Source organism: Ascaphus truei, chromosome 17 (assembly GCF_040206685.1).
Source record: "Ascaphus truei isolate aAscTru1 chromosome 17, aAscTru1.hap1, whole genome shotgun sequence".
Lineage (NCBI taxonomy): Eukaryota > Metazoa > Chordata > Amphibia > Anura > Ascaphidae > Ascaphus > Ascaphus truei.
In genome coordinates, this window is record NC_134499.1 from 9,777,381 (window position 1) to 9,804,285 (window position 26,905).

The 26,905-nt window shown below is 55.2% G+C and overlaps 1 protein-coding gene across 3 annotated transcripts in view; it reads right to left on the reverse strand.

The window, feature by feature from the left end:
* Nucleotides 1–3,717: 3,717 nt before the first annotated feature.
* L3MBTL2 (L3MBTL histone methyl-lysine binding protein 2) overlaps nucleotides 3,718–26,905 on the reverse strand; it is a 46,455-nt gene continuing 23,267 nt past the window's right edge. For 2 of the 3 annotated variants that reach the window (XM_075573872.1, XM_075573871.1), the window contains 8 exons: nucleotides 25,542–25,621; nucleotides 22,997–23,101; nucleotides 21,845–21,992; nucleotides 19,226–19,308; nucleotides 11,738–11,972; nucleotides 9,667–9,732; nucleotides 5,827–5,910; nucleotides 3,718–4,906 (listed from right to left, as the gene is read on the reverse strand). In XM_075573872.1, the coding sequence (XP_075429987.1) occupies nucleotides 4,773–4,906; nucleotides 5,827–5,910; nucleotides 9,667–9,732; nucleotides 11,738–11,972; nucleotides 19,226–19,308; nucleotides 21,845–21,992; nucleotides 22,997–23,101; nucleotides 25,542–25,621 (935 nt within the window). In that variant the 3' untranslated portion in view covers nucleotides 3,718–4,772. Of the gene's footprint in view, nucleotides 4,907–5,826; nucleotides 5,911–9,666; nucleotides 9,733–11,029; nucleotides 11,235–11,737; nucleotides 11,973–19,225; nucleotides 19,309–21,844; nucleotides 21,993–22,996; nucleotides 23,102–25,541; nucleotides 25,622–26,905 lie in introns of those variants that run through there. The other variant, XM_075573873.1, reaches the window with a different exon arrangement.

A 26,905-nucleotide genomic window follows, 5' to 3' on the forward strand; every position in this document is an offset into this window, starting at 1 on the left:
AAATATCAACCTTCCATGACCCCCAGAACCGGAGATCCAAAAAACAAGTTAAAATCCCCTATTAACTTTAATGCAGGATTCTCTGCTATAAGCTAAAAGAAATCATTGCCTTTCACTCTTCCATTGAAATCAATGGGCTCCGCTGCTATAGGCTTTCAATGGAGCAACTCCGCCATTGAAGTCAATGGGGAAATCACGATTTTCACATTTGCCCATACTCTGTCTGGTTGATCGGAAAGGGCTGGAAATGGCCATGCAGTCATGCCGGAGCAGTGACTATATGCGACTAAAATCCAAGCTCTCTGGTACTCACAGAACCGGAGATATAGGTTTATACTTTATACACATTTGGACTTAGCCGTTTCAAAGCCACGCAGCTTTCTTCCATTAGAATCAATAGGGCCGGCGCGGCCATAGGATTCAATGGGACCTCCGCTACCATTGAAGTCAATGGGAAACACACACTTTCACAGTTAACCCTACTCCGTTCGGTTGAGGGGAGAGGGCTGGAAATTGGCATGCAGTCATGCCGGAGCAGTGACTACATCCTTGCCAAATTCCAACCCTCGGGTCCCCACGGAACCGGAGTTATGGGTTTTCAGTTTACCTTGTTTCACACTTAGTGTTTGAAAGCCACGCGGCTTTCTCCGCCATTACGGTCAATGGTAGGACCCTCCTGGCCGGCGCAACCCTTTCTCGTCGCCATTAATTGTCGGACCCTGTTGGGTCAAGTGAGGGGGTTCCTAACATCTAGGAGCAAAAGGAATTTTATTTCTAGGTGCCCTAGAACAGAAGTTCCCACGCCAATTGGCCGTGAACTTGACCGAGGCCCTAGTTCCCACGCCAATTGAGCGATCAAAGCCCTTTTTTGACAATGTTTCCGCTCTTGCGGTTTTGCGGTCTGGCTGGCTGCCAGCTCGTCTCCGGAGGTCAGCTTCCAGGAATCCCCATTGAACTGCATTACTCCATTCACTTTCAATGGGGAACCGCCGCTCCTCCTCTCGAGCGCCACCTGCAGGTCTTCTACGATATCAGGCTCAAATCGCCAGAATTTCCATAGGGTTACATGGGGTGTAATGGCGACCTATGGAGAGACTGCAAAATCGAGCCTGCAAAGGCGGGAAAAGGGACAAAGGGCCATAAACACAGAATTAACATTAACCCTTTCCCTCCCGCATAGATCCCAGTGTATGGGTTGGTGCAGACACTGGAATGGGAACAATACATATTCACAGGGGGATACACAGTTGGTGCTGAAGCAGGGGCATAACTACAGTATTGGACATCATTCCAGTTAACCCCTCGCCTCTCAGGTAAGAGCAGGGGGTGGCCAAATGGGGTGTAACCCCTTTAATACCTGGCCAAACCCCCTCTCCCATGACAGTCCCAAAGTATGGGCTTCCCTATACAGCTGCAGGTGCATACTGTATGTCGGGGACTAACTGAGGCCTACAAGGGAAAGCTGGCCTAGTCCCAGGGCTACTGGCACCTAGGACCCTACCTCTCTCTTCTGTACCCTGCTCCCAACTGCCACCTCGCGCGCCAAATGTATCTCTCTTTGCCGAGATCCTGGCAACCCTATTGGCTGTATTCCCCCACGTGGTGCGCGCCCCTAAAGCTGCTGGGACTTATAGTTCCCTTGTGGATCTGTGGGTGCAATGGCCACTGCTGGCTTGATACTGTGCATGCGCCAGGTGTACAACTCTAGATACTATCTGCGCATGCGCGCGCACAAACAAAATGGCGACACCCTCGGCGGAGCAACAACGACCCGCTCGCCAGCCCACAATCTCCCTGCAGCAACCACACAGCCGCCACCCTCACCCAGCCCAGCGGTAAGAAGGGGACCTGGCTACATACACAAACAGAAAACAAGCGCAATGCATCAAAACGAGCTTTGACTCGCACATTCTGTGTGTTCATATCTCTCCCACGAGGATGAATATGTTTGACGCCAACATCGTGACGGGTAACGCTGCGAGGCTGCGCCAGAGACGGGCAACGCTGCGAGGCTGCGCCAGAGACGGGCAACGCTGCGAGGCTGCGCCAGAGACGGGCAACGCTGTGAGGCTGCGCCAGAGACGGGCAACGCTGTGAGGCTGCGTCAGAGACGGGCAACGCTGTGAGGCTGCGTCAGAGACGGGCAACGCTGTGAGGCTGCGTCAGAGACGGGCAACGCTGTGAGGCTGCGCCAGAGACGGGCAACGCTGTGAGGCTGCGCCAGAGACGGGCAACGCTGTGAGGCTGCGCCAGAGACGGGCAACGCTGTGAGGCTGCGCCAGAGACGGGCAACGCTGTGAGGCTGCGCCAGAGACGGGTAACGCTGTGAGGCTGCGCCAGAGACGGGTAACGCTGTGAGGCTGCGCCAGAGACGGGCAACGCTGTGAGGCTGCGCCAGAGACGGGCAACGCTGTGAGGCTGCGCCAGAGACGGGCAACGCTGTGAGGCTGCGCCAGAGACGGGTAACGCTGTGAGGCTGCGCCAGAGACGGGCAACACTGTGAGGCTGCGCCAGAGACGGGTAACGCTGTGAGGCTGCGCCAGAGACGGGTAACAGTGCGAGTCTGCGCCAAAGACGGGTAACGCTGTGAGGCTGCGCCAGAGACGGGTAACGCTGTGAGGCTGCGCCAGAGACGGGTAACGCTGTGAGGCTGCGCCAGAGACGGGCAACGCTGTGAGGCTGCGTCAGACGGGCAACGCTGTGAGGCTGCGCCAGAGACGGGCAACGCTGTGAGGCTGCGCCAGAGACGGGTAACGCTGTGAGGCTGCGTCAGAGACGGGTAATGATGTGAGGCCGCGTCAGAAACGGGTAATGATGTGAGGCCGCGTCAGAGACGGGCAATGCTGTGAGGCTGCGTCAGAGACGGGCAACGCTGTGAGGCTGCGTCAGAGACGGGCAACGCTGTGAGGCTGCGCCAGAGACGGGCAACGCTGTGAGGCTGCGCCAGAGACGGGCAACGCTGTGAGGCTGCGCCAGACGGGCAACGCTGTGAGGCTGCGCCAGAGACGGGCAACGCTGTGAGGCTGCGCCAGAGACGGGCAACGCTGTGAGGCTGCGCCAGAGACGGGCAACGCTGTGAGGCTGCGTCAGAGACGGGTAACGCTGTGAGGCTGCGCCAGAGACGGGTAACGCTGTGAGGCTGCGTCAGAGACGGTAACGCTGTGAGGCTGCGTCAGAGACGGGTAACTATGCGAGTCTGCGCCAGAGACGGGTAACGCTGTGAGCCTGCGCCAGAGACGGGTAACGCTGTGAGGCTGCGCCAGAGACGGGCAACGCTGTGAGGCTGCGTCAGAGACGGGTAACTGTGCGAGGTTGCGTCAGAGACGGGTAACTGCGAGGTTGCGTCAGAGACGGATAACTATGCGAGTCTGCGCCAGAGACGGGTAACGCTGTGAGGCCGCGTCAGAGACGGGTAATGATGTGAGGCCGCGTCAGAAACGGGTAATGATGTGAGGCCGCGTCAGAGACGGGTAATGATGTGAGGCCGCGTCAGAGACGGGTAATGATGTGAGGCCGCGTCAGAGACGGGTAATGATGTGAGGCCGCGTCAGACACGGGTAATGATGTGAGGCCGCGTCAGACACGGGTAATGATGTGACACTGCGTGAGAGACGGGTAATGATGTGAGGCCGCGTCAGAGACGGGTAATGATGTGAGGCCGCGTCAGAGACGGGTAATGATGTGAGGCCGCGTGAGAGACGGGTAACGACAAAGTAAAAAAAAAAACAATCAAATGTTCAACAAATACTCGCACGTGCTGAATCGCTTTAATAGGCATCAGTCGCACTTTAAACCTATTACAATTCTTGCCATCTTTTCTTGCCTTTGGTCCCAGGTGGAACTTCACCTTTAATTTCATGCGGTACAATGCAGGCCCCCAGTCCTGTTATCATGTAATATTCACTCTGCATCTATTCTATTCTCAGCACTTTGTACATGATTGGTTTTCTTTATAGAGTCTCGAGTTCATTTGAATGGTGTTCCTACCCAGCTTACACAAAATATACATATACACAGTCTTGTGTTTAAAAAATAAAACAAAGGCTTTTCCAAGTCCAAATGTATTATATTCCGGCTACAGATGGAACCGGCAGAACTACCTGCAGTTACATCCCAAATACGTAGCATCACGGCACAGCTACTAATCCTGATAAAGGACTGATGGTCCACTGACATTTCTCCATAGGAGCCATTCTTGACGGGAAGGTGTCTTGGCCAAGAAGAGAAGGATCATATGAGCTAGAACCTGAGCTAGAACCTGCAGACAGGTTTGTTACAATAATTAGCCACCGCATAACATTTACACGAGAACCCCAGTGTGATCATGTTTGTTTCCCAATGGGACCGTTATCCTGGATAAAGGCCCTGCAGGGGCCGAAACATTGATGCAATAAAATATCGATGCTCCTTCATTCCAATCATCATCAACATGCATCATCTTGCCAATGAAGACCAGAATGGGTCAGCAGAGGTCTTATGGCACGGCACTGCTCGGTAAATATTGTCCGAAGTGTTGATAGTTTCCCGTTGTTAAATCGACGTGTTTTGCAGCTTATGTTGCTCTGTCCTTGTATTAAATAGACTCCAGCCCATAGACTGAGGACCCTTTTTTATATAGATCTTCTGCAGCCATGATACACAGATAGGATCTCTGCCTGCTTTGTGCTTAGCGCACTCAAGTCCTAATTTAGGTCCGACGGCTTTTGTGACCCATAATCCCACAGCAGTATGATGATCAGTACGGTCAGTCTTGCGCCTAGCGAGGAACCGTTTCAGTTTTCCTCCTTCTCCTCCACCACCTCCTTCTCCTCCTCTTTAACCACATTGCCCAGACCCTGTTTTTCCAATTCCTCAGGCTCGGACAGATCCCGCTCTTCCCCCTTCACCTGCACCTGCACCGCGATGACTGGGAGACAATGAAAAAGCGGTTATTTCAGCGCATCGGACTTCTTCCTTACAGCGCTAATATATTTCTAGCTTTGACTTGAAGGTGTAGTTCCTTCTGCCATTTTACTTGGTAAACATTTCCCCCAGTGCTGGTTGTTACCTCTTTTTTATGCTGGTGGAACGTTAAACTGTATATTGTATTCCTCTAAAAGGAGCACAATACTGAGGTTAACGTGGATGCTAAATCTCTCCCACTTTGTGACATTACTGGACTTCAAAGAATCTTATCAGAGAGTCCCAGGAGGAGACACTGCCCCTGATAAGTCTCTGCAGCCTGCACGGACAGCAGCTCTGTGCTAGGGCGGAACAAGCGAGAAGAAACCGCAGAGATCGTCATGCAAACACCGCAGGCCTGTGACGCGTTGTGATACAGATGAACAAAAACCAATTGGGGTCATGTGATCTCTTCAGCCGCGGTCACATGACCCCAAACAGCTCACAGAAACAGAAGTGGAGGGGGCTCTACGTACGCTTCGATCGGACCCTCCATTCCATTGGCATGGCGTACCCAGTATGTTAATAGGCTCTGTGGCAGGCCCTTGACTTACCAGTTACGTCATGTGGTCATCGCAAAGGTTAAAGGGCAGAACGGACGTCACCAAGGATATTGGTTATTTTTTTTTAGAAGTGGGAGGTAGAGGGGGGAGAGATCTGCACCTTTACTCAATCAAAAACAGTAAAATCAGAAGATAAAAGGAATATTTGGGGTGTCCCCCCAGTGAAACTAGACCCCATTTTAATACTGTCTTAAGCAGTACAGACCCCCTTCTGGAAATGAAAGGGTTAACCCTGGTTTATTATTGGTCAGTGGGCTTCCTCTTTTGTGTCATTGACTAATTACCCTCCCTCTGTTCCCAGAATCCCCCCAGTTTCTCTTACTCTCGTCTGGACCAGAGGCCACCTCCTTAGAGATGGCGGGTACGGTCTTCTTGACATGTCTTTTTCCTTGACCATACTTCCTTCCTGGAATACAGAGAAGACCGGAGTGAGGGTGAGTGACAGGTGTCCATAGGAAAAGTAAGGGAGGAGGGAAGCAAGGACAGAGAGCGTTCAAACACTCCACTCGTCAACAAATACAATCAGACGTGAATGTCATGGGGACTGAACTCATGGAATTAGGAGGGGGACTGATCTCATGGAATTAGGAGGAGACTGATCTCATGGAATTAGGAGGGGACTGATCTCATGGAATTAGGAGGGAGACTGATCTCATGGAATTAGGAGGGGGACTGATCTCATGGAATTAGGAGGGGGACTGATCTCATGGAATTAGGAGGGGGACTGATCTCATGGAATTAGGAGGGGGACTGATCTCATGGAATTAGGAGGGGGACTGATCTCATGGAATTAGGAGGGGGACTGATCTCATGGAATTAGGAGGGGGACTGATCTCATGGAATTAGGAGGGGGACTGATCTCATGGAATTAGGAGGGGGACTGATCTCATGGAATTAGGAGGGGGACTGATCTCATGGAATTAGGAGGGGGACTGATCTCATGGAATTAGGAGGGGGACTGATCTCATGGAATTAGGAGGGGGGCTGATCTCATGGAATTAGGAGGGGGACTGGTCTCATGGAATTAGGAGGGGGGCTGATCTCATGGAATTAGGAGGGGGACTGATCTCATGGAATTAGGAGGGGGACTGGTCTCATGGAATTAGGAGGGGGACTGGTCTCATGGAATTAGGAGGGGGACTGGTCTCATGGAATTAGGAGGGGGGCTGATCTCATGGAATTAGGAGGGGGACTGATCTCATGGAATTAGGAGGGGGACTGGTCTCATGGAATTAGGAGGGGGGCTGGTCTCATGGAATTAGGAGGGGGACTGGTCTCATGGAATTAGGAGGGGGGCTGATCTCATGGAATTAGGAGGGGGACTGGTCTCATGGAATTAGGAGGGGGGCTGATCTCATGGAATTAGGAGGGGGACTGATCTCATGGAATTAGGAGGGGGACTGGTCTCATGGAATTAGGAGGGGGACTGGTCTCATGGAATTAGGAGGGGGGCTGATCTCATGGAATTAGGAGGGGGACTGGTCTCATGGAATTAGGAGGGGGACTGGTCTCATGGAATTAGGAGGGGGACTGATCTCATGGAATTAGGAGGGGGACTGATCTCATGGAATTAGGAGGGGGACTGATCTCATGGAATTAGGAGGGGGACTGATCTCATGGAATTAGGAGGGGGACTGATCTCATGGAATTAGGAGGGGGACTGATCTCATGGAATTAGGAGGGGGACTGATCTCATGGAATTAGGAGGGGGACTGATCTCATGGAATTAGGAGGGGGACTGATCTCATGGAATTAGGAGGGGGACTGATCTCATGGAATTAGGAGGGGGACTGATCTCATGGAATTAGGAGGGGGACTGATCTCATGGAATTAGGAGGGGGACTGATCTCATGGAATTAGGAGGGGGACTGATCTCATGGAATTAGGAGGGGGACTGATCTCATGGAATTAGGAGGGGGACTGATCTCATGGAATTAGGAGGGGGACTGGTCTCATGGAATTAGGAGGGGGACTGGTCTCATGGAATTAGGAGGGGGACTGGTCTCATGGAATTAGGAGGGGGGCTGGTCTCATGGAATTAGGAGGGGGACTGGTCTCATGGAATTAGGAGGGGGGCTGATCTCATGGAATTAGGAGGGGGACTGGTCTCATGGAATTAGGAGGGGGGCTGATCTCATGGAATTAGGAGGGGGACTGATCTCATGGAATTAGGAGGGGGACTGGTCTCATGGAATTAGGAGGGGGACTGGTCTCATGGAATTAGGAGGGGGACTGGTCTCATGGAATTAGGAGGGGGGCTGATCTCATGGAATTAGGAGGGGGACTGATCTCATGGAATTAGGAGGGGGACTGGTCTCATGGAATTAGGAGGGGGGCTGGTCTCATGGAATTAGGAGGGGGACTGGTCTCATGGAATTAGGAGGGGGGCTGATCTCATGGAATTAGGAGGGGGACTGGTCTCATGGAATTAGGAGGGGGGCTGATCTCATGGAATTAGGAGGGGGACTGATCTCATGGAATTAGGAGGGGGACTGGTCTCATGGAATTAGGAGGGGGACTGGTCTCATGGAATTAGGAGGGGGGCTGATCTCATGGAATTAGGAGGGGGACTGGTCTCATGGAATTAGGAGGGGGACTGGTCTCATGGAATTAGGAGGGGGACTGATCTCATGGAATTAGGAGGGGGACTGGTCTCATGGAATTAGGAGGGGGACTGGTCTCATGGAATTAGGAGGGGGACTGGTCTCATGGAATTAGGAGGGGGGCTGATCTCATGGAATTAGGAGGGGACTGATCTCATGGAATTAGGAGGGGGACTGATCTCATGGAATTAGGAGGGGGACTGATCTCATGGAATTAGGAGGGGGACTGATCTCATGGAATTAGGAGGGGGACTGATCTCATGGAATTAGGAGGGGGACTGGTCTCATGGAATTAGGAGGGGGGCTGATCTCATGGAATTAGGAGGGGGACTGGTCTCATGGAATTAGGAGGGGGACTGATCTCATGGAATTAGGAGGGGGACTGATCTCATGGAATTAGGAGGGGGACTGATCTCATGGAATTAGGAGGGGGACTGGATATGTTGAGAATGAGAAGCAAAGTGGATTTATTATCGGGGGACTCAAACCCTCAGGGGGTTAAATTAGGGTTCCGTGTTTACAGTAGTTTTTAGGATTACAGAACATTTACTGCGATCTTGACACGTTGTTTTGTTTTTATTGATGGCATGGCACGGGCGGGGGCCCGGGGGCCAGTATAATAAAGGTGAAGCCCCGTCCCTGGCTCCGGTCCGTCCTTCCCTGGGGCTCACCTGCCCTCCAGACCCCAGAACTACCCAGCTATAAATGTACCTGTAACCCCTTAATACCCTGTAACGGCGACTCTTATTCCTGTTGTGCTAATGTGATATAAAGTATAATAATGTGCTCAGTAACTATAAAGCAGAACCGCAGTCCCGGGACACGCGGGGCTGAGAAACCCCTGTGTGCAGCCCGCATGTCCAGAGAAGATGGGCTGACGGCGCCCGCTCAGCGGGACATATCCTGCCGCCCGGGGGAAGCCGTGGCCGAGCCCCTCTGGTAGAGCGCTGCTCCCATTGGCCAGATTGTATTTCCCTCCACAAGCCCTTTCTGATTGGTCCGTGAGCTGAATCCGCGATCTGACTGGTCGCCAGTCCCTCTACCATGCTTTCCTATGGCAGAGGGGAAGATGGAAATTGGGGAACCCGATCAGCGTTCCCGGGTCTCAGTCTGATCCTGACGAGGAGGTGAGCTAAGCGCGCCGAGGCTGTGCCGGAGACACCGGAGAACGAGGCTGGGAGATATGAAAGTGCTTCTGTGCGGCAGGACCGTGAGTCGCCGGTGAAGCGGAGAGCAGGACTTTTAAGCGGCAGAATGTGAAAGTGTTCAGCCGTGTATTGCACCAGAGAGGTCGGGACAGTCCCTACCCCCGCAGGAGTGGGAGCGAAACCCGAGAAAGGTTCGGAAGTGGCGCTTCGGTAGCTAAGATTCCCCCTGTATTCCGTGTATTTGTGTTTTGTGCTGTGCTTGCTGGCTTTCGGCTGGAATAAAAACTCTTTATTGAGCTGCTTTGTCCTGTCTGCTGCCGGGATCCCACTAGTTTTAGCCACGGGCGCATCAATTTGGTGCTATATGGAAATCTAATCCTACAGGGCAGGAGAGCTGGGCATATTACTCACGCTTTTTCCCAAACGCCATCTTCTTTCTCCTCTTGGCTTCTTTGGGCTTTGGTTCCGCCTTGTGATCTAGGAGGTGGAGAGGTGGAAAGAGAACAAAGGTAAAGCAAAAGAAAGAAGGGAGAGAGGGCGAGCGCGCGAGAGAGAGAGGGCGAGCGCGAGAGGGCGAGCGCGAGAGAGAGAGGGCGAGCGCGAGAGGGCGAGCGCGAGAGAGAGAGGGCAAGCGCGAGAGGGCGAGCGCGAGAGGGCGAGGGCGAGCGCGCGCGAGAGAGAGAGCGAGCGCGAGAGAGAGAGCGAGAGAGAGAGCGCGAGAGAGAGAGCGCGAGAGAGAGCGCGAGAGAGAGCGCGCGAGAGAGAGCGCGAGAGAGAGAGCGCGAGAGAGCGCGAGAGAGAGAGAGCGCGAGAGAGAGAGAGCGCGAGAGAGAGAGAGAGCGCGAGAGAGAGAGAGAGCGCGAGAGAGAGAGCGAGCGCGAGAGAGAGATCGAGCGCGAGAGAGAGAGCGAGCGCGAGAGAGAGAGCGAGCGCGAGAGAGAGAGCGAGCGCGAGAGCGCGAGAGAGAGAGCGAGCGCGAGAGAGAGAGCGAGCGCGAGAGAGAGAGCGAGCGCGAGAGAGAGAGCGAGCGCGAGAGAGCGCGAGCGAGAGAGAGAGAGGGAGCGCGAGAGAGAGAGCGCGCGCGAGAGCGCGCGCGAGAGCGAGAGCGAGAGAGCGAGAGAGAGAGCGAGCGAGAGAGCGAGCGCGAGAGAGAGCGAGAGAGAGAGCGAGAGAGAGCGAGCGCGAGAGAGCGAGCGCGAGAGAGAGAGAGCGCGAGAGAGAGAGCGCGAGAGAGAGAGAGAGCGAGCGCGAGAGAGAGAGCGCGAGAGAGAGAGCGCGAGAGAGAGAGAGAGAGAGAGGGAGAGAAAGAGAGAGAGAGAGAGAGAGAAAGAGAGAGAGAAAGAGAGAGAGAGAAAGAGAGAGAGAGAAAGAGAGAGAGAGAAAGAGAGAGAAAGAGAGAGCGAGAGAGAGAGAGCGAGAGAGAGAGCGAGAGAGAGCGAGAGAGCAAAAGAGCGAGAGAGCAAAAGAGCGAGAGAGCAAAAGAGCAAAAGAGCGTGTGAGCAAAAGAGAGACATAAGGAGAGAGAGTGACATAAGGAGAGAGAGAGACATAAGGAGAGAGAGAGACATAAGGAGAGAGAGAGACATAAGGAGAGAGAGAGACATAAGGAGAGAGAGCGAGCAAGAGACATAAGGGGGGAAGAGAGAGCGCAAAAGAAAGAGGGAGAGAGTGAGGACAGAGAAAGTGAGAGAGAGGAGAGAGAGTGCGCGTGGGGGGGCGGGAGAGCAGTCAGACTTGGCACTGTATATTCTCTATAATTTGCGAGCTCACTTAATGAATGTATAAGTAACTCCTTAGCTGCCAGGCGGGACCTGTATTAGACGGATCTCTGCCGCTAGATAACTTGGTTACATTGAATCTTCCTGTCCTCTGTCACATGACATTGAGGTCCGACACCTGGAACTTCCTGCCCCTTACATGTCATCACCAAAGTGGGGACGTGACCGCTTCCTGTTCTACTTCTTTATCTACGTTCAGAACTTCAAAACAAGCAACCAACAAGATTACGGACAAGTTCAGGGCGTAGCCTTACAGGTGCAATCCCAAACAGCTGGCCCAAAATCTGCCTTTAGTGAACACAGGAACAAAACTAACGGTGCTAAAGGCAAACATGTGGGTCATTTCGTTTCTCCGGAAATTCATTACAAAGTGCATTTCTAAGGGACTCTGCATGGACAAGTGTCAATAAAGGGGGGCGGTGAGAGAGGGGGCTCTGCCTGTGCAAACTCTTGTAGAACGCACAGTGACGTCAGACAGAAGGGAGCAGCCGGAGGGGTCTAACCCCCTCCCAAGTCTCAGGTCACTGTGCCTACAAACGTTTACAAATACTTAGACGTGTTAGATTTGTGCAAAAACCAGCATCGCCCGCACGTTACCCCTTGCATTGTTCTCTGGCATCGGTACACTTTGGTCCTAGGAGGGTTTGCCCCTTTAAATATGGCCGCCATTGTCAATGACCGCGTCCCGGGCTGGCTCATCTTACCCTCTTCCACGGGCGGCTGAAGCTGGTACCCGGTGAGCTCGCACCAGCCGACGGGGTAGATGTCGGGGGACTCACAGTCCACCCACTGGTCGTACTCCTGGTCCCAGCCGTCGAAGTGAATGCGCAGCAGGCGCTGCACCACGCGCTTTATGGTAGCCACGCAGATCAGCCGCGGCTCCATCAGGTCCACGGCCTCGAGCTTCATGCCCGATGTAAAGCCGTGGCAAGGGCAGTCCTGGCAGGACAGAGGGGGAGGGGAACAGATGGGGGATTTATTAAGGAGTGGGTGTGTGATGGGTGGGAGAGGGGTGTGTGAGGGGTGGGAGTTGTGTGTGAGGGGTGGAAGTTGTGTGTGAGGGGTGGGAGTTGTGTGTGATGGGTGGGAGTTGTGTGTGATGGGTGGGAGTTGTGTGTGATGGGTGGGAGTTGTGTGTGATGGGTGGGAGTTGTGTGTGAGGGGTGGGAGTTGTGTGTGAGGGGTGGGAGTTGTGTGTGAGGGGTGGGAGTTGTGTGTGAGGGGTGGGAGTTGGGTGTGAGGGGTGGGAGTAGGGTGTGAGGGGTGGGAGTTGTGTGTGAGGGGTGGGAGTTGTGTGTGAGGGGTGGGAGTTGTGTGTGAGGGGTGGGAGTTGTGTGTGAGGGGTGGGAGTTGTGTGTGAGGGGTGGGAGTTGTGTGTGAGGGGTGGGAGTTGTGTGTGAGGGGTGGGTGATGGGTGTGAGGGGTGGGTGATGGGTGTGTGTGTGTGTGAGGGGTGGGTGATGGGTGTGTGTGTGTGATGGGTGGGTGAGGGGTGTGTGTGTGTGATGGGTGGGTGAGGGGTGTGTGTGTGTGATGGGTGGGTGAGGGGTGTGTGTGTGATGGGTGGGAGTTGTGTGTGATGGGTGAGGGGTGTGTGTGAGGGGTGGGAGTTGTGTGTGAGGGGTGGGAGTTGTGTATGAGGGGTGGGAGTTGTGTGTGATGGGTGGGTGAGGGGTGTGTGTGTGATGGGTGGGTGAGGGGTGTGTGTGTGAGGGGTGGGAGTTGTGTGTGAGGGGTGGGAGTTGTGTGTGAGGGGTGGGTGATGGGTGTGTGTGTGTGAGGGGTGGGTGATGGGTGTGTGTGTGATGGGTGGGTGAGGAGTATGTGTGTGTGTGTGATGGGTGGGTGAGGTGTGTGTGTGTGTGTGATGGGTGGGTGAGGGGTGTGTCTGTGTGTGTGTGTGTGATGGGTGGGTGAGGGGTGTGTGTGGGTGAGGGGTGTGTGTGTGATGGGTAGGAGTTGTGTGTGATGGGTGTGAGTTGTGTGTGATGGGTGTGAGTTGTGTGTGATGGGTGTGAGTTGTGTGTGATGGGTGTGAGTTGTGTGTGATGGGTGTGAGTTGTGTGTGATGGGTGTGAGTTGTGTGTGATGGGTGTGAGTTGTGTGTGATGGGTGTGAGTTGTGTGTAATGGGTGTGAGTTGTGTGTGATGGGTGTGAGTTGTGTGTGATGGGTGTGAGTTGTGTGTGATGGGTGTGAGTTGTGTGTGATGGGTGTGAGTTGTGTGTGATGGGTGTGAGTTGTGTGTGATGGGTGTGAGTTGTGTGTGATGGGTGTGAGTTGTGTGTGATGGGTGTGAGTTGTGTGTGATGGGTGTGAGTTGTGTGTGATGGGTGTGAGTTGTGTGTGATGGGTGTGAGTTGTGTGTGATGGGTGTGAGTTGTGTGTGATGGGTGTGAGTTGTGTGTGATGGGTGTGAGTTGTGTGTGATGGGTGTGAGTTGTGTGTGATGGGTGTGAGTTGTGTGTGATGGGTGTGAGTTGTGTGTGATGGGTGTGAGTTGTGTGTGATGGGTGTGAGTTGTGTGTGATGGGTGGGAGTTGTGTGTGATGGGTGGGAGTTGTGTGTGATGGGTGGGAGTTGTGTGTGATGGGTGGGAGTTGTGTGTGATGGGTGGGAGTTGTGTGTGATGGGTGGGAGTTGTGTGTGAGGGGTGGGAGTTGTGTGTGAGGGGTGGGAGTTGTGTGTGAGGGGTGGGAGTTGTGTGTGAGGGGTGGGAGTTGTGTGTGATGGGTGGGAGTTGTGTGTGATGGGTGGGAGTTGTGTGTGATGGGTGGGAGTTGTGTGTGAGGGGTGGGAGTTGTGTGTGAGGGGTGGGAGTTGTGTGTGAGGGGTGGGAGTTGTGTGTGAGGGGTGGGAGTTGTGTGTGAGGGGTGGGAGTTGGGTGTGAGGGGTGGGAGTTGTGTGTGAGGGGTGGGAGTTGTGTGTGAGGGGTGGGAGTTGTGTGTGAGGGGTGGGAGTTGTGTGTGAGGGGTGGGAGTTGTGTGTGAGGGGTGGGAGTTGTGTGTGAGGGGTGGGTGATGGGTGTGAGGGGTGGGTGATGAGGGTGTGTGTGTGAGGGGTGGGTGATGGGTGTGTGTGTGTGTGTGATGGGTGGGTGAGGGGTGTGTGTGTGTGATGGGTGGGTGAGGGGTGTGTGTGTGATGGGTGGATGAGGGGTGTGTGTGTGATGGGTGGGTGAGGGGTGTGTGTGTGATGGGTGGGTGAGGGGTGTGTGTGTGATGGGTGGGAGTTGTGTGTGATGGGTGAGGGGTGTGTGTGAGGGGTGGGAGTTGTGTGTGTGGGATGGGAGTTGTGTGTGAGGGGTGGGAGTTGTGTGTGAGGGGTGGGAGTTGTGTATGAGGGGTGGGAGTTGTGTGTGATGGGTGGGTGAGGGGTGTGTGTGTGATGGGTGGGTGAGGGGTGTGTGTGTGAGGGGTGGGAGTTGTGTGTGAGGGGTGGGAGTTGTGTGTGAGGGGTGGGTGATGGGTGTGTGTGTGTGAGGGGTGGGTGATGGGTGTGTGTGTGATGGGTGTGTGAGGAGTATGTGTGTGTGTGTGATGGGTGGGTGAGGGGTGTGTGTGTGAGGGGTGGGAGTTGTGTGTGAGGGGTGGGAGTTGTGTGTGAGGGGTGGGAGTTGTGTGTGAGGGGTGGGAGTTGTGTGTGAGGGGTGGGTGATGGGTGTGTGTGTGTGTGAGGGGTGGGTGAGGGGTATGTGTGTGTGATGGGTGGGTGAGGGGTGTGTGTGTGATGGGTGGGTGAGGGGTGTGTGTGTGTGTGTGTGTGTGATGGGTGGGTGAGGGGTGTGTGTGTGTGATGGGTGGGTGAGGGGTGTGTGTGTGATGGGTGGGAGTTGTGTGTGATGGGTGAGGGGTGTGTGTGTGATGGGTGGGAGTTGTGTGTGATGGGTGGGAGTTGTGTGTAAGGGGTGGGGTTGTGTGTGAGGGGTGGGAGTTGTGTGTGATGGGTGGGAGTTGTGTGTGATGGGTGGGAGTTGTGTGTGAGGGGTGGGAGTTGTGTGTGAGGGGTGGGAGTTGTGTGTGAGGGGTGGGAGTTGTGTGTGAGGGGTGGGAGTTGTGTGTGAGGGGTGGGTGATGGGTGTGAGGGGTGGGTGATGTGTGTGTGTGTGTGAGGGGTGGGTGATGGGTGTGTGTGTGTGAGGGGTGGGTGAGGGGTGTGTGTGATGGGTGGGTGAGGGGTGTGTGTGTGTGTGTGATGGGTGGGAGTTGTGTGTGAGGGGTGTGAGTTGTGTGTGATGGGTGTGAGTTGTGTGTGAGGGGTGTGAGTTGTGTGTGATGGGTGTGAGTTGTGTGTGATGGGTGTGAGTTGTGAGTGATGGGTGTGAGTTGTGTGTGATGGGTGTGAGTTGTGTGTGATGGGTGTGAGTTGTGTGTGATGGGTGTGAGTTGTGTGTGATGGGTGTGAGTTGTGTGTGATGGGTGTGAGTTGTGTGCGATGGGTGTGAGTTGTGTGCGATGGGTGTGAGTTGTGTGTGATGGGTGTGAGTTGTGTGCGATGGGTGTGAGTTGTGTGCGATGGGTGTGAGTTGTGTGCGATGGGTGTGAGTTGTGTGCGATGGGTGGGAGTTGAGTGTGATGGGTGAGGGGTGTGTGTGTGATGGGTGGGAGTTGTGTGTGATGGGTGGGAGTTGTGTGTAAGGGGTGGGAGTTGTGTGTGAGGGGTGGGAGTTGTGTGTGAGGGGTGGGAGTTGTGTGTGATGGGTGGGAGTTGTGTGTGAGGGGTGGGAGTTGTGTGTGAGGGGTGGGAGTTGTGTGTGAGGGGTGGGAGTTGTGTGTGAGGGGTGGGAGTTGTGTGTGAGGGGTGGGAGTTGTGTGTGAGGGGTGGGTGATGGGTGTGAGGGGTGGGTGATGGGTGTGTGTGTGTGAGGGGTGGGTGAGGGGTGTGTGTGATGGGTGGGTGAGGGGTGTGTGTGTGTGTGTGAGTTGTGTGTGAGGGGTGTGAGTTGTGTGTGAGGGGTGTGAGTTGTGTGTGAGGGGTGTGAGTTGTGTGTGAGGGGTGTGAGTTGTGTGTGATGGGTGTGAGTTGTGTGTGATGGGTGTGAGTTGTGTGTGATGGGTGTGAGTTGTGTGTGATGGGTGTGAGTTGTGTGTGATGGGTGTGAGTTGTGTGTGATGGGTGTGAGTTGTGTGTGATGGGTGTGAGTTGTGTGTGATGGGTGTGAGTTGTGTGTGATGGGTGTGAGTTGTGTGTGATGGGTGTGAGTTGTGTGTGATGGGTGTGAGTTGTGTGTGATGGGTGTGAGTTGTGTGTGATGGGTGTGAGTTGTGTGTGATGGGTGTGAGTTGTGTGTGATGGGTGTGAGTTGTGTGTGATGGGTGGGAGTTGTGTGTGATGGGTGGGAGTTGTGTGTGATGGGTGGGAGTTGTGTGTGATGGGTGGGAGTTGTGTGTGATGGGTGGGAGTTGTGTGTGATGGGTGGGAGTTGTGTGTGATGGGTGGGAGTTGTGTGTGATGGGTGGGAGTTGTGTGTGATGGGTGGGAGTTGTGTGTGATGGGTGTGAGTTGTGTGTGATGGGTGTGAGTTGTGTGTGATGGGTGTGAGTTGTGTGTGATGGGTGTGAGTTGTGTGTGATGGGTGTGAGTTGTGTGTGATGGGTGGGAGTTGTGTGTGATGGGTGGGAGTTGTGTGTGATGGGTGGGAGTTGTGTGTGATGGGTGGGAGTTGTGTGTGATGGGTGGGAGTTGTGTGTGATGGGTGGGAGTTGTGTGTGATGGGTGGGAGTTGTGTGTGATGGGTGGGAGTTGTGTGTGATGGGTGGGAGTTGTGTGTGATGGGTGGGAGTTGTGTGTGAGGGGTGGGAGTTGTGTGTGAGGGGTGGGAGTTGTGTGTGAGGGGTGGGAGTTGTGTGTGAGGGGTGGGTGATGGGTGTGAGGGGTGGGTGATGGATGTGTGTGTGTGAGGGGTGGGTGAGGGGTATGTGTGTGTGATGGGTGGGTGAGGGGTGTGTGTGTGTGATGGGTGGGTGAGGGGTGTGTGTGTGTGATGGGTGGGTGAGGGGTGTGTGTGATGGGTGGGAGTTGTGTGTGATGGGTGAGGGGTGTGTGTGTGATGGGTGGGAGTTGTGTGTGATGGGTGGGAGTTGTGTGTGATGGGTGGGAGTTGTGTGTGATGGGTGGGAGTTGTGTGTGATGGGTGGGAGTTGTGTGTGATGGGTGGGAGTTGTGTGTGATGGGTGGGAGTTGTGTGTTATGGGTGGGAGTTGTGTGTGATGGGTGGGAGTTGTGTGTGATGGGTGGGAGTTGTGTGTGATGGGTGGGAGTTGTGTGTGAGGGGTGGGATTTGTGTATGAGGGGTGGGAGTTGTGTATGAGGGGTGGGAGTTGTGTGTGAGGGGTGGGAGTTGTGTGTGATGAGTGGGAGTTGTGTGTGATGGGTGGGAGTTGTGTGTGAGGGGTGAGAGTTGTGTATGAGGGGTGGGAGTTGTGTGTGATGGGTGGGAGTTGTGTGTGATGGGCGGGAGTTGTGTGTGATGGGCGGGAGTTGTGTGTGATGGGCGGGAGTTGTGTGTGATGGGTGGGAGTTGTGTGTGATGGGTGGGAGTTGTGTGTGATGGGTGGGAGTTGTGTGTGATGGGTGGGAGTTGTGTGTGATGGGTGGGAGTTGTGTGTGAGGGCTGGGTGATGGGTGGGGGAGGGGTGTGTGTGTGTGTGATGTGTGGGTGTTGTGTGTGATGGGTGGGTGATGGATGTGTGGGTGTTGTGTGTGTGATGGGTGGGTGATGGATGTGTGGGTGTTGTGTGTGATGGATGTGTGGGTGTTGTGTGTGATGGGTGGGTGATGGATGTGTGGGTGTTGTGTGTGATGGGTGGGTGATGGATGTGTGGATGTTGTGTGTGATGGTTGGGTGATGGGTGGGTGTGTGCGCGCGATGGGTGTATGAAGATAGATGGGACCTGAAACCCCTGGACTTTACCCCAAGAGGATTCTGGGTAAGAAGAGAATGTTCAACTGAGACTTGACCAGTGTGAACTAGCATGGGATGGGTTAATATTCCAAGGATACACGAGGCAGAAGGATGGGGGAATAATTACCCAAACCGCAGCACACAGTCTACGGAGCGGTTATCTGTGCCAGTGACCTTGCCTGAGCTGCAACAACTTCTAGAACAGGACGCACACAGACGCACGCACACAGACACGCACAGGGGCGTACACACACACACAAAATTATGTTTGGGAAACAAAAAGTTCCAGAATATAAGTTCTGCGCACACAGGATAAAACTCGCTATTTACTCCTATTGATGCAGTGCTCATAATAAACAATTTCTACTCTGGGAAAACACCTCCGTGTCAACATAATCGTCTTATGTTGGTGACCCCGATGTGACAAACACAGACACACACACAGACACACACACAGACACACACACACACAGACACACACACACACAGACACACACACACACAGACACACACACAGACACACACACACACAGACACACACACACACAGACACACACACAGACACACACACACACAGACACACACACACACAGACACACACACAGACACACACACAGACACACACAGACACACACAGACACACAGACACACAGACACACAGACACACACACACAGACACACACACACAGACACACACACACAGATATATGCCTGTATACTGTATGTAGTTACAAACACACTCAACCCCCTGAAACTCAGAACCGAAACCCACTATCTATATAAAAAAATGAGTGTTACTGAGATTGTGAGCTCATGTAATATAACACACGACAGAAAGCCCCCGTGTACACCCCGTGTACATCCCGTGTACATCCCGTGTACATCCCGTGTACATCCCGTGTACATCCCGTATAACAAATGATATCGTTATATAGTTAAATACTTATCAGTTGTCTTTTGGGAAGTGAGGGTCATTTAGTCACATTCTTTGGTGTTTAAACAATGTGGAGGTTTGCCCCCCTCCTCCGTGGCTTTAAGCTGTTACCCCTAGTGCAGGGAGGGCCGACTCCAGTCCTCAAGGGTCACCAACAGGTCAGGTTTTCAGGATATCCCTGCTTCAGCACAAGTGGCTCCGATTGAGACACCTGTGCTTAAGCAGGGACTGATTGAGCCAATTCTGCGGAGGCAGGGATATCCTTAAAACCTGCCCTGTTGGTGGCGCTAGAGGACTGGAGTGGGCCTCTGTTCTACCAAAAGACACCCCCCCCCCCCCCACCACCACCACTTACAGTGTTAAACAGCCGTGCAGGAGCCGCCTTGGAATTGGTGTCCACCAGGTACGTGTCCCAGGAGAAAGACCCGCTGGCATAACCTGCAGAGCCACCAGTGATAGGAACATTCCGGTAAGGAGCAGCCCGGTAAGGAGCAGCCCGGTAAGGAGCAGCCCGGTAAGGAGCAGCCCGGTAAGGAGCAGCCCGGTAAGGAGCAGCCCGGTAAGGAGCAGCCCGGTAAGGAGCAGCCCGGTAAGGAGCAGCTACAGGTGCAATCCCAGGTAACCCCGCCACTAGACAGCAACTGCAAGGTATTTAACAGGCTAATCGGCCCATACTACGCTACCAGACGCGCTCTCGGGCGCCACACGGCCGAGCCCGCAAGGTCTCCCAGGCCGCGACTCCCGGGATTGGGCATACCTGCCCCTTATTTAGACATATGGCTGGAAGCAGAGCGGGGATCCGCACAGGGAGCAGAGCAGGGATCCGCACAGGGAGCAGAGCAGGGAGCAGAGCGGGGAGCAGAGCGGGGATCCGCGCGGGGAGCAGAGCGGGGATCCGCACAGGGAGCAGAGCGGGGAGCAGAGCGGGGATCCGCACAGGGAGCAGAGCAGGGAGCAGAGCGGGGATCCGCACAGGGAGCAGAGCAGGGAGCAGAGCGGGGATCCGCACAGGGAGCAGAGCGGGGATCCGCACAGGGAGCAGAGCAGGGAGCAGAGCGGGGATCCGCACAGGGAGCAGAGCAGGGAGCAGAGCGGGGATCCGCACAGGGAGCAGAGCAGGGAGCAGAGCGGGGATCCGCACAGGGAGCAGAGCGGGGATCCGCACAGGGAGCAGAGCAGGGATCCGCACAGGGAGCAGAGCAGGGAGCAGAGCGGGGAGCAGAGCGGGGATCCGCGCGGGGAGCAGAGCGGGGATCCGCACAGGGAGCAGAGCAGGGAGCAGAGCGGGGATCCGCACAGGGAGCAGAGCAGGGAGCAGAGCGGGGATCCGCACAGGGAGCAGAGCGGGGATCCGCACAGGGAGCAGAGCGGGGAGCAGAGCGGGGATCCGCACAGGGAGCAGAGCGGGGATCCGCACAGGGAGCAGAGCGGGGAGCAGAGCGGGGATCCGCACAGGGAGCAGAGCGGGGATCCGCACAGGGAGCAGAGCGGGGATCCGCACAGGGAGCAGAGCGGAGATCCGCACAGGGAGCAGAGCGGGGATCCGCACAGGGAGCAGAGCGGGGATCCGCACAGGGAGCAGAGCGGGGATCCGCACAGGGAGCAGAGCGGGGATCCGCACAGGGAGCAGAGCGGGGATCCGCACAGGGAGCAGAGCAGGGAGCAGAGCGGGGATCCGCACAGGGAGCAGAGCGGGGAGCAGAGCGGGGATCCGCACAGGGAGCAGAGCGGGGAGCAGAGCGGGGATCCGCACAGGGAGCAGAGCGGGGATCCGCACAGGGAGCAGAGCGGGGATCCGCACAGGGAGCAGAGCGGGGATCCGCACAGGGAGCAGAGCGGGGATCCGCACAGGGAGCAGAGCGGGGATCCGCACAGGGGGCAGAGCGGGGATCCGCACAGGGAGCAGAGCGGGGATCCGCACAGGGAGCTGAGCGGGGAGCAGAGCGGGGATCCGCACAGGGAGCAGAGCGGGGATCCGCACAGGGAGCAGAGCGGGGATCTGCGCGGGGAGCAGAGCGGGGATCCGCACAGGGAGCAGAGCGGGGATCCGCACAGGGAGCAGAGCGGGGATCTGCGCGGGGAGCAGAGCGGGGAGCAGAGCGGGGATCTGCGCGGGGAGCAGAGTGGGGATCTGCGCGGGTAGCAGAGCGGGGATCTGCGCGGGGATCTGCGCAGGGAGCAGAGCGGGGATCCGCGCGGGGATCTGCGCGGGGATCTGCGCAGGGATCTGCGCGGGGATCTGCGCGGGGATCTGCGCGGGGAGCAGAGAGGGGATCTGCGCGGGGAGCAGAGCGGGGATCTGCGCAGGGAGCAGAGCGGGGATCTGCGCGGGGAGCAGAGCGGGGATCTGCGCGGGGATCTGCGCGGGGAGCAGAGCGGGGATCTGCGCAGGGAGCAGAGCGGGGATCTGCGCGGGGAGCAGAGCGGGGATCCGCGCGGGGAGCAGAGCGGGGATCTGCGCAGGGATCTGCGCGGGGAGCAGAGCGGGGATCTGCGCGGGGAGCAAAGCGGGGAGCAGAGCGGGGATCTGCGCGGGGAGCAGAATGGGGATCTGCACGGGGAGCAGAGCGGGGATCTGCGCGGGGAGCAGAGCGGGGATCTGCGCGGGGAGCAGAGCGGGGATCTGCGCGGGGAGCAGAGCGGGGATCTGCGCGGGGAGCAGAGCGGGGATCTGCGCGGGGAGCAGAGCGGGGATCTGCGCGGGGAGCAGAGGGGGGAGCAGAGGGGGGAGCAGAGGGGGGAGCAGAGGGGGGGATCTGCGCGGGGAGCAGAGCGGGGAGCAGAGGGGGGGGATCTGCGCGGGGAGCAGAGCGGGGAGCAGAGGGGGGGGATCTGCGCGGGGAGCAGAGGGGGGGATCTGCGCGGGGAGCAGAGCAGGGAGCAAAGGGGGGATCTGCGCGGGGAGCAGAGGGGGGGGGGATCTGCGCGGGGAGCAGAGCAGGGAGCAGAGCGGGGAGCAGACGGCCCTTCCTACCTTTGGGAGACGTGAGATCAATGTTGTTCGTTTGGCAGAATCCTACTTGGAAGATGGAGCGAGACGTGGCGTGGTAACAAAACCACTCAGAGCCGTCCACAGAAGGGGCGCTGTCAATGCCCACCATGAGATACCCATCCAGCAGGATCTGCGGGGAAGAGGGCAACATGGGGGCAATTAGCAGGGATGTGGACAGGATCAAAAGTAGGGGGAATGAGAAGAGGGCGGGAGATATATACTGTATCCTCAACGCCTTACACACCAGCGGCGCCTTATTATTATTATTAAACCATGCGTTGGGTTGATATGCACGAGCCAACCACAAAGGAAACCCCAAAAGACAGGGTCCTGTAATCCAAAAAGGGGGGCTCGCGTACTGTGCAAAAATAACAACAAACATCGATTCTAACAAAGTGATACCGGCGGTGGGACAAACAAACTCTAAAACATACAGTATACATCACCCAACAGGAACCCGAATATCCCCGAGGGGCAAGCGGAATGTCCCCTCAAGAGGCATCATTATACCACTTCCAAGCGCAGCAAGACACTTCCTCGCCGCACACACGGGTTCAGCCCAAGGATTACAGGTATGGGGCATAGAAAACGTACCCCCGGGCAGTCGAGGGCGTAACAGAGCAAATACTTTGGAGACAAGAATCCAAATGAATCAGAATGACTGAGCCACCTGCGCTGAAGCAGGGTTATCCTTAAAACATGTCAGATTTTCTAGATATCCCTGCTTCAGCACAGGTGGCACAACCAGTCCCTGCTTCAGCTCGTGGCTGAGTCTGACTGACACACCGATTGAACCACCTGCGCTGAAGCAGGGACTGGTTGAGCCACCTGTGCTGAAGCAGGGATATCTAGAAAATCTAACGTGTTGGGGGGTCTTTAGGACTTGAGTAGCACCACTAACTTAAAAGACAGGGGGGGGGGGGCAACTCCAGTCTTCAAGGGCCACCTTTGACCAACAGTTCAGGTTTAAAGAATATCCCTGCTTCAGCCAGGTGGCTCAATCAGTCCCTGCTTCCGCACAGGAGGCTCAAACAGTTACCACCCCGTGCCCTTACGAAAAAAAATACGCTGCTTTCCAACGTTCCGATAGAGAACTCCCAGGTCACGTGTGACCCCCGCACTGGCGCTTCTCACCTTGCAGACTGTGGCCACGCAGATATTGCCAAGGTTCAGTGGATCAATGGCTTCTATCTTCATCCTCTCTTCAAACCAGTCTCCCTTGGGGTATGCCACGCGTACCTATGAGGAGAGAGAGATCTGGAGACCCATTGTGTCTCGATGACGTGTCTCTTGTTGCATATAATACGCAATATACATTGGGACCTGATAAATCTCACTGGCCCAGAACCCCCAAATCTCCCTAGTTTTGGTACCTTGAAGTGGACATCGCTGCATAAATCGAGTCAAAACACCAAGATCATTTGGGAGCAAAATGAACAAATAGACAACCACATCCGACGCCCCAAACTCTGCGTCTCCGGGCGTCACTTCTTCCGTCAATCGGCCTCAGAAAAGCCACCTCGTTTAAGGTAATGTAACTTTTCGGTCTTCTGTCCTGCGGGCATTCTGCCTGACCATAACCTGCCCTGCGTGTTAGGCCTCGTCCAGGGCGAGAGCACGAACGCGCGATCAAAACAATTAAACTGTAGCGTCCATACTGCGCGTGCACGTGAGCGCGGGGAGGCGCGATGCGTGCAGAGACCATTTTTTGTGTTTGTTGCGCTTGCCCTGGTCACGTGCGCGGTTCAGCCAATGACGGCGAACTGCTCACGTGATGTCACGGGCACGCCCCCCCTACACGTGCAACTAGCAGGCCATGAATCGCCCGAGCAACATGAGCGCCTGACGTCACGGTGTTCACGCGCCAACGCACTCGCTTCTACCCTGGACGAGGCCTAAGACCGGTGTCGCACGTCGTCAACCGTACTCCGAACACCGGTACAAGGCGGCCCCCTCTTCTCTGCGGTAATACAGTCCCCACAATTCGCTTTAGAGGTAAAGACAGGAGAGTCCTAAGGGGGTCAAATCGGACCCCTCCCAGAACCCCACAGTATGGATCAGCTTGCAATGCCACCCAAGGGGTTAATTCTGGACTGTGCATGGTGTTTAAATTAATTGTCCCCCTGCCTCCCATTATTTTGGGGTACCGGTGACCTTGGCGAGACGTTAGCCCGCCTCTCCCATTATTTTGGGGTACAGGTGACTGAACAGAGAGTAACGCTTGCCTAAGCAAGCGAAAAAAGACCCCTATATAACTAGCACTCAAGGACAGAAGAATATAGTCAAATAAATGTAACTTTAATTGATGTATGCAATGAGTGAAATATACTCTGAAATAAACACACAACGCTAAATGTTTAATGGGTAAAATAGTATTAAATGAAATGATAAAATAAGATGAACCACCTGCCAAATAATGGGGGTGGAAAATAGGAGCTATAAGGCACTGGCACCATGCAATGAATGATGGTATTGCAAATGGTGCCTCGGGGGGTGGGGGGTGGGGTATTTCCACAAAAGATGTAGTATGTGAGGATGAGGTGCAGTATGTATAATCCTCACATATCCCAGTTCCCCCTGATTAAAAATAGTCACTCAACGGTATACAGCACAGGCTGTAAACAGCAACAGCAAGGGGATAATATAGTAGCTACCTCTTGCTAGTAGAGCCAGATAATAGACACCCCAGGTGATGTAGGTAAGCTGATTATAGCCTGATAAAGTGGCTGATAACAGCCGAGCTAACAATAATTCCACTAAAGGAGTAGTGACTAGAGCCAAATGATCCTAGTGCGCAACGCAAATAAAATACAAGTGGTATACAAAAAGTAGACTACTATGTAGCTAGGATAAAATAACTGTAGATGGGAGACCCTGAATACATTGTATATGTGATTCACAGAAACAGAGCGTCCAATCAAACAGAATGACAGTGGTATAGCTAGGTGTCTAAATACCAGTCAGATGAGCGCAGTGTGTAATGCAAAGCACTGCAGCTCAGTTACTCTTTTGGGGTACAGGTGACCACAGTGAGACGTTAGCCCGCCTCTCCCATTATTTTGGGGTACAGGTGACCTTGGCGAGACGTTAGCCCGCCTCTCCCATTATTTTGGGGTACCGGTGACCTCAGTGAGACGTTAGCCCGCCTCTCCCATTATTTTGGGGTACCGGTGACCTCGGCGAGACGTTAGCCCGCCTCTCCCATTATTTTGGGGTACCGGTGACCTCAGTGAGACGTTAGCCCGCCTCTCCCATTATTTTGGGGTACCGGTGACCTCAGTGAGACGTTAGCCCGCCTCTCCCATTATTTTGGGGTACCGGTGACCTTGGCGAGACGTTAGCCCGCCTCTCCCATTATTTTGGGGTACCGGTGACCTCAGTGAGACGTTAGCCCGCCTCTCCCATTATTTTGGGGTACCGGTGACCTTGGCGAGACGTTAGCCCGCCTCTCCCATTATTTTGGTGTACCGGTGACCTCAGTGAGACGTTAGCCCGCCTCTCCCATTATTTTGGGGTACCGGTGACCTCAGTGAGACGTTAGCCCGCCTCTCCCATTATTTTGGGGTACCGGTGACCTTGGCGAGACGTTAGCCCGCCTCTCCCATTATTTTGGGGTACCGGTGACCTCAGTGAGACGTTAGCCCGCCTCTTCCCTCCCGCGCCCGGTTGCAGGTGTTACCGTTTTGAAGAGGTGCGCGGCAGCGTCGAAGTACGTCCTGCGGGAGGTGTAGAGATTGGGCAACTCGCTGCACTTCTGCACTGTGAGAGAGACACCAGAAGAATGATGTGCGGGCGCTGGGTATTAACAGAGAGCCCGGGGTATTTGTCCTGAAGGGGGCACAGGGGCGGGCACACCTCGATGGTAAGATTGAAACACAGAAAACAGCCCAAGTGGTTCCCAACTCATCAGTTCCTTGGGGCTTTCTATCGTATTTAGCCTTATGTCTACCCCAAGTATTTTTGAATTCCCTTACTGTATTAGCCCCTACCACCTCTGCTGGGCGGCAATTCCACACATCCACCACCCTTCCTGGGAAGTACTTCCGGACATTTCTCTCTGAAACATGCTCCCCTTCTATACTTTGTCACTTCAAATACAGAAAGCGTTTCAACAATCATATCCCCCCCTCTTCCTTCTATCCTCTAAGCCAGCGGTGTGCAAACAGGGGGGGCGCGACCCCCAGGGGCGGCGCGAGACTGCCTGCGGTGGGGCACGCGGTTTACAGAGGCACCTCGCGTTTCCCGAAGGCACTTAAATTAAGTGCCGGGGGAGCTGCAGGGCCTCTGTAAACCTTTACTTACCGTGGCTCCACACGTGTCGCCATGGCAACGAGGTCATGTGATGTCACGACGCTGGAGCCAAGGTAAGAGGGGGGGAGGGGAAGCGCGGGGGAGAGGTGACCGCCGGCGGGGGGGGCGCAGGGAAAAAAGTTTGCGCCCCCCCCTGCTCTAAGCCAGTGATTCCCAACAGAAGGTTTGTCAAAAAAATATGTAATGGGGGATCCCAGGCAGTATAGGGGGGTCCCTGAGCCCATGTGGGGGTTGCACACTTGGTAAGGCCCCAAACTGCACCTTAGCGTGGGGGGGTATCGCTGTCACTTACAGCAGGGGTTTCCCATAATGCTTTGCATCCACAGCAGCAAGGCATTGTGGGGCGTGACTTTGGAAGCTCCCGCAGTGAGTGACAGTGATACCCCCCATGCTGCCTGCACACACTGAGGGGCAGTTTGGGGGGCTTATTAAGCACGTGTTCCCCCCACACGCTCAGGACACTATATACTGCCTGAGATCGGTCACACAATCCTCTAGAGATAGCCTGATGAGTCGGCGATAAGATTATTTCATGAGGGGTTCACGGGACAAACAATGCTACCAGGGGGGAGGGGGGGGCAAAGTGTAAAAAGGTCAGGAACCGCTGTTCTAAGCTGTAGATTGGAAGGTGCAGGTAGGGAGGCAGAGAGGGAGGCTGGTATGGAGGCTGGTAGGGAGGCAGGCAGGGAGGCAGGCAGGGAGGCAGATATGGAGGCAGATAGGGAGGCAGGT